At 48.0% G+C, this 10,824-nt stretch overlaps 1 protein-coding gene across 2 annotated transcripts; it reads right to left on the bottom strand.

Annotated features, from left to right (window-relative positions):
* Positions 1-797: 797 nt before the first annotated feature.
* Positions 798-10,557, bottom strand: LOC106574572 (thrombospondin-type laminin G domain and EAR repeat-containing protein). 2 transcript variants are annotated; one of them, XM_045697684.1, is made up of 13 exons: positions 10,221-10,557; positions 8,814-9,049; positions 8,288-8,676; positions 8,073-8,166; positions 7,703-7,859; positions 6,886-7,017; positions 6,681-6,751; positions 3,696-3,857; positions 3,409-3,613; positions 2,826-3,058; positions 2,258-2,436; positions 2,064-2,165; positions 798-1,914 (listed from the first exon to the last, which is right to left on the bottom strand). In XM_045697684.1, exons 1-13 carry the CDS (start codon positions 10,309-10,311, stop codon positions 1,761-1,763), a joined length of 2,205 nt encoding a protein of 734 aa, XP_045553640.1. In that variant the 5' UTR covers positions 10,312-10,557; the 3' UTR covers positions 798-1,760. The 2 variants fall into 2 exon arrangements, with proteins under 2 accessions (XP_045553640.1, XP_014006029.1); XM_014150554.2 differs by having other exon boundaries at positions 8,073-8,163.
* Between the last annotated feature and the right edge of the window lie 267 nt (positions 10,558-10,824).

The raw sequence follows: 10,824 nt of genomic DNA, 5'->3' as shown, positions 1-10,824 counted from the left end.
GTTTTAAAATCACAGGTTGGCACCTCGGCTGAATAAACTACATGTCCACTAAGTCTTCTCTTCGATTTTGCAAGAGCGTCAAGCCTCATGTAGTTTTTATAACATGGCTTGTCTGTCATCCGGTGGATGTCTCAAACACACACAACAGATATATCTGAACTGAAATGTGATGTATTTTCTGCTGGCATTCTTTAAAGAAGGTTCATACGTGGCTACAAACCTGCTGGTCTTTTAACCACCTGTTCAGTTTTTGAGTAAAGGCACTGACACTAGCCACACATTTTAAAGGGATTCTTTGGGATTTTAGCAATGAAGCCCTTTATCTAGTTCCCCAGTCAGATAAACTCATGGATAACATTTTTGTCTCTGTGTTAAGAGTTGCCTGTCGGTGACTGTTAGCGCCTCACAACCCTCAGCAAACTCCCCTCCCCATCCCCCGCAACCAGAGCCTGAGAGTCTTGGAGGAACCATAAACCTGCCTCTAAAACTCTCTCTGACCTGTGTGACCTGTGCCTTGATAGGTTGCTAGGGAGGTTACTAGGGGGCAGGACATTTACCCATCCTCTTGACACTGCAGGTCACACAATACTTGCTGTCTCCCTCAAGCAGCGGCAGAGAGCAACATCTATCTCTGCCTATCAATAACTGGACTCACTCATATCTCTGGACTTGTGGGATGCTGTGTGTGCCCAAAGGGAGTTGTGTGACATGTATATAGTGTTCTTAATAGTTAGTTATTTATTGTTGTTGTTGCATTATGTATAGCTTGTAACCTGTAAACATGTTCAGGGATTATATGCCATTTATACAGACCTTTATTACTGTTATTATGCTCTTGTGTTATCATATGTACAGTATATTCATTGCCTTTGACTTCCTTCAACAGAACTACTACCATTCCACTACTTTTCCCACTTTCCCCCCATGTTCATCTTCCTCGGTGTGTTTAAAGTTCCTGTGTGTTAACTCTTGGGCAGTTTCATTCCCTTCTAACCGGGGGCAGTGTCAGTGAGTCAAAAACCAGTAAAATACCTGGAGCCAGATTACTCTCTTTCACTCTGCATCCAGTAGTTAGAAGTAGTTTCGCGAGCCAATGCTAACTAGCATTACCGCAATGACTGGAGGTCTATGGTATCTACTAGCATGCTAGCAGTTACCATAGACTACCAGCAATTGCGCAGACACTAGTTAGCAACTTCCTTCAACTGCACGCAGAGACATAAAAATGGTGTCCACGAGTTCATCTGACTCTGGGGAAGTTGATAAAGGGCTAGTTAAATAAAGGTTAAATAAATACAAATCCTGAAGTATCTCTTTAAGGTTTCTGCAAGTTGGTTCAAGTGGTGAACAGCTTTTATAGAAAATGCAGATTGGGAAAAAGCTGTGGAGCTCTACAGTTTCCATTCGCTGCTCCCCTAGTATGGGACCCTATGAAATACAGATTTCATAAAATCATTCTGAAACAATATTCTTACATAAGCGGTAGAATTTGCAGTAAGACACAAATGAAACATACTGTATTTTTTACACATTTCTATTACATCAATAAATTATTTTCACAAAATGATAGGCAACAAATATGACTAATGTTAAAGTTATATACAGTACTTATACACAAAAATGTATATCTACTGATACTCTCTCTCTCTGCAAATGTGACCCAGTACAACAACATAATGTAACATTCCTTATTACATCAGTGGAGATTTCATTTTTTAATGTTTCTCCATGTTGTCCCTGATATGATATTGTGTCACGTGTCAGTGTGTTTTCAGACGGAAGACTTTGGAGAGAGGTGCCGTGGCGCTGGAGTAGATCAGATAGGACTCCTCTCCGGAAGTAAAGAATTCCCAGTCGCTGCATCCGATGGTGGGAAGCCGGTGAATGGGAACAAAGCCCTCGTATCCCTGCCACCTGCGCACATCCATATCACGTTCAAGTTCAAAGCACAAATCGTGATAATGATGAGTATATAACATATCACCATAATGTTTGTAAATTCACAATATATCACCCATCCAATTATAGCACCATGACCAATTCGAGTGGATTCATGTGAATACCTGTAGATAATGCTGTTCAGAGAGTGAGACTCTCCATCGAAGGAGTTTGCAACAACCAGGTAACTCTCCTCTCCTACTGTGAAGAACTCCCAGTCAACAGCACTGAAGGGGGAGACAGATAGAGCAATGAGAGAGGGAAGGAAGAGAGAGGAGAGGTGGGGAAAATGTGCACCTGTATAAAGGTGCATGTGTACCTGTATGTGACGATGTCCTGAAAACGCAGGAACAGCTGAGAGCTCATGTCCAGCTCGTAGATGGTCGAGTTGATGGCATAGCGACCGGGGCCGTTGCCATGGAGTTGGTGTCCGTTAGCAACCACCAGGAAGACCCTGCTGCCGATCTGGAACATCTCCCAGTCTGTGGCACAGAATGTCTGAGAGAGAGAGACAGAGAGAGAGAGACAGAGAGGAAGAAATGAAAGAAAGAGAGACCATAGAATAATGCCGACATTGGAATTCCCTCCCAATCAAAGCTGAGTCTTTTTGTGGTTTCAGTCTGCCTGTCAGTCAACTTCACCTCACATGTGGTTCCATTAAAATGTCTGATTCACTATCAGTTATCTGTCAAAGCTGGATCTAACATGCAAATTCTGCCCCGCTATACATGGTCTATTTTTGTCCTCTCTTAGTTCCGTGGTGTGGGTGGTTGTGCTGTTTTAGGATTTCTGCCAATCTACCCCCCTCGCTCCCTTCCCCCTTGCCAACCCCCTCTTCCTTACTCTGTCTCTTCCTTCTACTTCACCTTCATCTCTCTCTCTCTCACCTTAATAGTCTGAAACAAGCGGAAACTTCCATCCACCCAGACATAGATGACCGAGTCAACGTGAGTGGTCTGTCCGTCGAACGCGTTCGCCACAGCCAGGAAGTGGTAGGGTCCGACCGTGAAGGCCTCCCAGTCGTAAGCCCCAGAGGTCCGCAGGGCCTGGTGTGGTTCAAACAGCTGCGTACCACGGTCCCACTTGTAGACCACACTGTCTATGGTGTGGTTGGTATTACCTAGAGGATGGGAGGGGGTAGGGAGAGGACAAGATAATTGCAACTGAGTTACTAGTATTGCAACTCATCACAGGAGGCTGCTAAGGGGAGGACGGCTCACAATAATGTCTGGAATGGAGTAAATGAAATGTGGTGACCATGTGTTTGATGAGTTCTGTACCATTCCATTATTCCATTGCAGCCATTATTATGAACCCGTCCTCCCCAATTAAGGTGCCATCAACCTGCTGTGCAGCTCATGTACCGTAACTGAGTAGAATATACTTTTCCACAAGGTCTTTTCAGCTTTACAAAGATTTGGCTGCAGCCAGTCCTTAACTGGTTCATGATTGGCTGTAGCCAGTTCCTACCTTGTCTGTGGTTGGCCACGGCGAGGTAGGTGTGTCCTTGGATGCGGAAGGCCTCCCAGTCCCGTGCACAGTGTGTCTGGAGCGCCTGGTAATGAACAAACCTCTGTGTCTTTTTATTCCACCTGTAGATCACTGACAGTTCATCTTTCTCCACTGTCTCCTCCTTCCCTGTGCTCTCCCTGGAGTTAGACACCACCAGGAATATCTACAACAAGTTAAATCAACAAATTAACAAATACAATTGTATTTCAAGTGTATTTAAACATCTCTAAGATGTCTTCCTGTACCTTCTTCCCCATAGTAAAGTGTCTCCAGGAGAGAGCTCCATGTGTGCTGATCTTCTGGTAAAGGTGAAAGCCTCCGTCTCTCCAGAGGTAGATTGCAGAGCCCAGGGAGGGGGAGCGGTGGGCCATTGCTGCCATCAAACCCAGCCCGTGTACACTGAACACCTAGACATCACAGACAGATGGACAGACAGAGCGATTAGGAGAGAGAGACACATTGAAAACCAGTTGAATCTAGAACTACGTCTTAATTTAAACAAATATAATAAACTCAGCAAAAAAAGAAACACCCCTTTTTCAGGACCCTGTCTTTCAAAGATAATTCGTAGAAATCCAAATAACTTCACAGATATTCATTGTAAAGGGTTGAAACACTGTTTCCCATGCTTGTTCAATGAACCATAAACAATTAATGAACATGCACCTGTGGAACGGTCGTTAAGACACTAACAGCTTACAGACGGTAGGCAATTAAGGTCACAGTTAGGAAAACGTAGGACACTAGAGAGGCCTTTCTACTGACTCTGAAAAACACTAAAAGAAAGATGCCCAGGGTCCCTGCTCATCTGCGTGAATGTGCCTTGGGCATGCTGCAAGGAGGCATGAGGACTGCAGATGTGGCCAGGACAATAAATTGCAATGTCCGTACTGTGAGACGCCTAAGACTGCGCTACAGGGTGACTGGACGGACAACTGATCGTCCTCGCAGTGGCAGACCACGTGTAACAACACCTGCACAGGATCGGTACTTCCGAACATCACACCCGCGGGACAGGTACAGGATGGCAACAACAGCTGCACAAGTTACACCAGGAACGCACAATCCCTCCATCAGTGCTCAGACTGTCCACAATAGGCTGAGAGAGGCTGGACTGAGGGCTTGTAGGTCTGTTGTAAGGCAGGACCTCACCGGACATCACCAGCAACAACGTCACCTATGGGCACAAACCCACCATCGCTGGACCAGGCAGGACTGGCAAAAAGTGCTCTTCACTGACGAGTTGCAGTTTTGTCTCACCAGGGGTGATGGTCGGATTCACGTTTATCGTCGAAGGAATGAGCGTTACACCGAGGCCTGTACTCTGGAGCGGGATCAATTTGGAGGTGGAGGGTCCGTAATGTTCTGGGGCGGTGTGTCACAGCATCATCGGACTGAGCTTGTTGTCATTGCAGACAATCTCAACGCTGTGCGTTACAGGGAAGATATCCTCCTCCCTCATGTGGTACCCTTCCTGCAGGCTCATCCTGACATGACCCTCCAGCATGACAATGGCACCAGCCATAGTGCTCGTTCTGTGCATGATTTCCTGCAAGACAGGAATGTCAGTGTTCTGCCATGGCCAGCGAAGAGCCCGGATCTCCATCCCATTGAGCACGTCTGGGACCTGTTGGATCGGAGGGTGAGGGCTAGGGCCGTTCCCCCCAGAAATGTCCGGGAACTTGCAGGTGCCTTGGTGGAAGAGTGGGGTAACATCTCACAGCAAGAACTGGCAAATCTGGCACAGTCCATGAGGAGGAGATGCACTGCAGTACTTAATGCAGCTGGTGGCCACACCAGATACTGACTGTTACTTTTTGACCCCCCCCTTTGTTCAGGGACACATTATTCCATTTCTGTTAGTCACATGTCTGTGGAACTTGTTCAGTTTATGTCTCAGTTGTTGAATCTTGTTATGTTCATACAAATATTTACACGTGTTAAGTTATAGGAAAATAAACGCAGTTGACAGTGAGAGGATATTTCTTTTTTTGCTGAGTTTATATTCATATTAAGAAAATATATTTAAACTATATGACCAAAAGTATGTGGACACCTGCTCGTCGAACATCTCATTCCAAAATCATGGGCATTAATACGGAGTTGGTCCCCCCTTTGCTGCTATAACAGCCTCCACTTTTCTGGGAAGGCTTTCCCCTAGATGTTGGAACATTGCTTGCTTCCAATCAGCCACAAGAGCATTAGTGAGGTTGTGCACAGATGTTGGGCGATTAGGCCTGGCTCGCAGTCGGCATTCCAATTCATCCCAAAGGTGTTGAATGTGGTTGAGGTCAGGGCTCTGTCTAGGCCATTCAAGTTCTTCCACACAGATCTTGACAAACCATTTCTGTATGGACCTCGCTTTGTGCACGGGGGGCATTGTCATGCTGAAACAGGAAAGGGCCTTCCCCAAACTTTTGCCACAAAGTTGGAAGCACAGAATCATCTAGATGTCATTGTATGCTGTAGCGTTAAGATTTCCCTTCACTGGAACTAAGGGGCCTAGCCCGAACCATGAAAATCAGCCCCAGTCCATTATTCCTCCTCCACCAAACTTCACAGTTGGCACTATGCGTTGAAGCAGGTAGCGTTCTCCTGGCATCCGCCAAACCCAGATTCATCTGTTGGACTGCCAGATGGTGAAGCGTGATTCATCATGCCAGAGAACGCATTTCCACTGCTCCAGAGTCCAATGGCGTCGACCTTTACACCACTCCAGCTGACGGTTGGTATTGCACATGGTGATCTTAGGCTTGTGTGCGGCTGCTCGGCCATGGAAACCCATTTCATGAAGCTCCAGACAAACAGTTCTTGTGCTGACGTTGTTTCCAGAGGCAGTTTGAACACACACAATTTTTTACGCACCCCGTGATTCAGCACTCGGCGGTCCCGTTTTGTGAGCTTGTGGTTTTGTGAGCTTGCGGCTGAGCTGTTGTTGCTCCTAGAAGTTTCCACTTCACAATAACAGAACTTACAGTTGACCAGGGCAGCTCTAGCAGGGCAGATATTTTAAGAACTGACTTGTTGGAAAGGTGGCATCCTATGATGGTGCCATGTTGAAAGTCACTGAGCTCTTCAGTAAGGCCATTCTACTGCCAATGTTTGTTGATGGAGATTGCATGGCTGTGTGCTCGATTTTATACACCTGTCAGCCATGGGTGTGGCTGAAATAGCCAAATCCACTAACTTGAAGGGATGTCCACATATATAGTATATAGTGTATGTTTTACCTCCATATCATACGTCTCTGAACTGGTGGAGAGGACCTGCTGCTCCAAGACATAGTCTAGTCTCTGGGACTCTGTAGAAGAGATGGAGAGGTCAGAGAGAGAGAGAGAGGTCAGAGAGAGAGAGAGAGGTCAGAGAGAGAGAGAGAGAGAGAGAGAGAGAGAGAGAGAGAGAGAGTGTGTGCGCGTGTGTGTGTGGAGGACCCACCTTGCAGCATGGGGACCCAGAGTGTACCATCACAGAGGTAGAGAGCTCTCCTGACGGGGTTGAACCACAGCTGTCCTCTTACTGAACTGGAACAGGTCTTCTCCAGCCCCACAGACACCCGCACCTCTGACTCTGGGGGGTAGAGGGGGATGGAGGGGGGTGGAGGGAGGTAGAGGGGGGTGGAGGGGGGAGGGAGGGAGGTAGAGGGGGAGGGAGGGAGGTAGAGGGGGAGGGAGGGAGGTAGAGTGTGGGAGAGGTGTAGAGGGGGAGAGAGGGGGGGGATGGAGGGGGAAGGAGGGAGGTAGAGGGGGAGGGAGGGAAGTAGAGGGGGAGGGAGGGAGGTAGAGTGTGGGAGGGGGTAGAGGGGGGAAAGAGGGGGGTAGAGGGGGAGGGAGGGGGTGGAGGGGGAGGGAGGGGGTAGAGGGGGGATGGAGGGGGTGGAGGGGGAGAGAGGGGGGTAGAGGAGGATGGAGGGGGTGGAGGGGGAGAGAGGGGGGTAGAGGGGGATGGAGGGGGGTGGAGGGGTAGAGAGGGGGGTAGAGGGGGAGGGAGGGAGGTAGAGTGTGGGAGGGGGAGGGAGGGGGAAAGAGGGGGGTAGAGGGGAGGGAGGTAGAGTGTGGGAGGGGGAGGGAGGTAGAGGGGAGGGAGGGAGGTAGAGTGTGGGAGGGGGTTAGATGGGGAAGGGGGAAGGGGGGGCAGTAGAGGATAGACGTACAGGGTGAGGCAGGACAGGGGAGAGAGAAAAAAGAGTCAGAGAAAAGAGTCATATTTGTGAGAGAGATCAGGGGACAGTGAAAATAGGAGAGAGACAGTATACCATATGAAGGCAGCGTGAGGTCACTCCTAGTCTCTTTCTGTGGTAGGTCTAGCAGTACCGCGGGCACAGCCAGCTCTGCCAGCCCGGGGTTGGAGGACGGGCAGACACGAGGGGTGGCATCAGAGCCTAGCACCAGGACCAGCTGTCTGATCAGACCCTGGGAGGGAGGGAGGGACAGGGGGAGGGAGGGACAGGGGGAGGGAGGGAGGGACGGAGAGGAAAGAAGTAGAGAGAAGCAAGTTATATGGAGAGTGTTGGCATAACCCATTGTGTCACTCTTATCAAGCCATCATGTAGCCATTACTACTAGTGTAAATCTAGTGTACAAAGGTTCTAGAGAGAGAGGGTTGTAGTGTGTGTTGGTTCTTACTGAGAAAAGGCCATTCCATCTCCCTCGGCTGCCGATGTGGAATCTGGAACCCTGAACACTGAGGTCAGAGGGCAACGACTTGGAGTGAACCCTGCTGAACACATATGATGACATCATCATTACAGAAATGTAATACAGACAGACGGACAAACAGACAGAGAAAAGGGATACACAGAAAGAGAGAGCGAAAGAAGGAGCCAGAGAAAGCAACTCACAGTTCCAGGTGTGTGTTGCAGTCCACAGTGAGAGTAGCGTAGTGTCCGCTAAATGCTAAAACCAACGTGTGCCAGCGATCATCAGCCAATTGGATGCCTCGGAAAACCCAGCGGGCCATGACCCCCCCGCTGCGACCTCTGAACAGGAAGTGGAGTCCGTCTCTGGAGAACCGCAGGCCAATCAGAAGCTGTCCCTGACTGTTGCTGTTCTCTCCATCGCCACTCCCCTTCCTCTTCTCTCCGTCCATTAGTCTTTCTCCCCCTCCATCTGTCTCTCCATCCCGCTCTTCATCACTCTCAGTTCCTCCCTGTGTCTCCCCCTTCCTCTTTCCAATCCTTGCATCCTCTTCTTCCTTTTCCTCCACCACAGAAAATATGTACTCGTTTTTCTGAAAGACAGGATGAGACAGATCATCACACAGTGGGAAGAGACACAAAAAAAATACACTTAACCTTCCCCACGTCATCGATGATGTCACTTCCTGCTGTAATGCTGCCACAGGTGTTTCTAACCCCTGGCCCTTACCTTAGGGGCGACGAGGCTGACCTTCACGGTGGTGACGATGGAGAACTCTCTGGGGAAGAGGTGACAGTTGACGAGGTGCTGGGAGGACGGGAAGTCCAGGGAAGGGTGAGGACGGGACAGACGGACACCCTTCACACCCCCAGACTGGATCAGATGCACCCCCCCTCCTGTTACCCCCCTTGCCCCCTCCCCTGCCCTGGAGAGAACACGGGACAGAAGGTCCAGGGGGAGCAGGTCTACGGGGAGAGAGAAAGAGTAAGAAAGTGAGAGAGAGGGGGAGAGAAAGAGTAAGAAAGTGAGAGAGAGGGGGAGAGAAAGAGTAAGAAAGTGAGAGAGAGGGGGAGAGAAAGAGTAAGAAAGTGAGAGAGAGGGGGAGAGAAAGAGACAGAGAGAGATAGAGAAAGCAAGAAAAAAGAGAGGGGGAGAGAGAGAGAAAGAGAGGGGGAAGAGAGAGTGAGAGAAAGGGGGAGAGAGAGATAGTTAGCATTTCCTTAATAGTGGGAAACTGCTTTAGGTGGTGAGAGCAGCAAGATGAGGTGTTGTAGTTTCTTGTGTATTCATGATATCAGGTAAGGTTAGTCAGAGTTTACGGGATGGCTGGGAAATGTCTGGTAGGTTTTTGGCATGATCTGTGCATACGCGTAGAAGAGTTATCTGTGCATGAGTGATTTGCATCAAAGTTTTGGCAAATCAAGTTAAACACGCCAAACACTCACGCACACGGCTGATATCTCTCTTACACACACACACACACACACACACACACACACACACACACACACAGTGGTGGAAAAAGTACTCAATTGTCATACTTGAGTAAAAGTATAGATACATTCATAGAAAGTTACTTGAGTAAAAGTAAGTCATCCAGTAAAATAATACTTGAGTAAAGGTCTAAAAGTATTTGGTTGTAAATGTAATTGCTAAAATATACTTAAGTATCAATTTTCCTATATTAAGCAAAGCAGACACCACCATTTTGTTGTTTTTAAAATGTATGGATAAACAGGGGCACGCTCCAACACAGACATCATTTACAAAATATACATTTGTGTTTAGTGAGTCTGCCAGATCAGAGGCAGTAGGGATGACCACGTGTTCTCTTGATAAGTGTGTGAATTGAACCATTTTCCTGTCCTGCTAAGCATTCAAAACGTAACAAGTCCTTTTGGGTGTCAAGGAAAATAAATGTAAGGAGTTACTATTTGAACTAGCATCCCTACTGCATGCAAACAAGAGAAAGAAAAAGCGGTGTGTTTAATGCCACTCCACAGTATAATCTGAGAGAGCCGCTATCTGACAGGAAGTACAATGTTATGTGTCACAATCAAATGTGTCCCCGGATAGGTTACAACACCCACACACACGCAGATATTATCATAGCGCATTTAATAGAATAGAACGTACCTCTGCATGGTCTCCGTGTCTCTGCAGCTGCGTTGATGACCCTTAACCCGAGAAACAGCAGCAGAGGCAACAGCAGCATCGGCGATGACATCCCAGCTTGCTCCAGCCAATCACAAACACTGTGACTGATCCGAACGCCAATTGACGCTCATCTACAACACGCGTGTGTGAGTATGTGTGGTGTAGTGTGTACATTTGTGTGTGAGGTTGTGTCTAGAGATGGTCCTTAGAGAGTGTCCGTAGAAAGCATCATCTTCCAACAGAGAGAGTCCAGATGACAAAGTGAAGCCTGGATCTAAACTCCTCTACAACATCTGACTTCAGCCAAGGCAGACAGGCAGGCTCCTAATGAGTTAGTTCTGTCTGGTCCAGCCCCTTCTCTTATATACCAGGCCCATGCAAATCACTAACCAGCCTGTCAATCATTTCACAGAGTAGAACAGAAGCCGACTGTATCTCTCACATACTCTTCTGTCTGTGTGTGTGTGTGTGTGAGAGAGAGAGAGAGAGAGAGAGAGAGAGAGAGAGAGAGAGAGAGAGAGAGAGAGAGAGAGAGAGAGAGAGCAAGATGTATACCTAAGGTGGAGTTGTATGGGCCATAGAT

The sequence above is a fragment of the Salmo salar genome, chromosome ssa16, assembly GCF_905237065.1.
Source record: "Salmo salar chromosome ssa16, Ssal_v3.1, whole genome shotgun sequence".
Classification (NCBI taxonomy): Eukaryota; Metazoa; Chordata; class Actinopteri; order Salmoniformes; family Salmonidae; genus Salmo; species Salmo salar.
This window is presented reverse-complemented; position numbering and strand designations above follow the sequence as displayed.

Bases quoted from the DNA above. Each gene is read 5' to 3' on its own strand.
- LOC106574572 (XM_045697684.1), bottom strand. From the start codon at position 10,311: ATGTCATCGCCGATGCTGCTGTTGCCTCTGCTGCTGTTTCTCGGGTTA. The intron at 7,860-8,072 runs GTAAGAACCAAC...CCTCCCTCCCAG, and splicing joins GATGGAATGGCCTTTTCTCA to GGTCTGATCAGACAGCTGGT. The intron at 2,437-2,825 runs GTGAGAGAGAGA...TCTCTCTCTCAG, and splicing joins GCTTGTTTCAGACTATTAAG to ACATTCTGTGCCACAGACTG.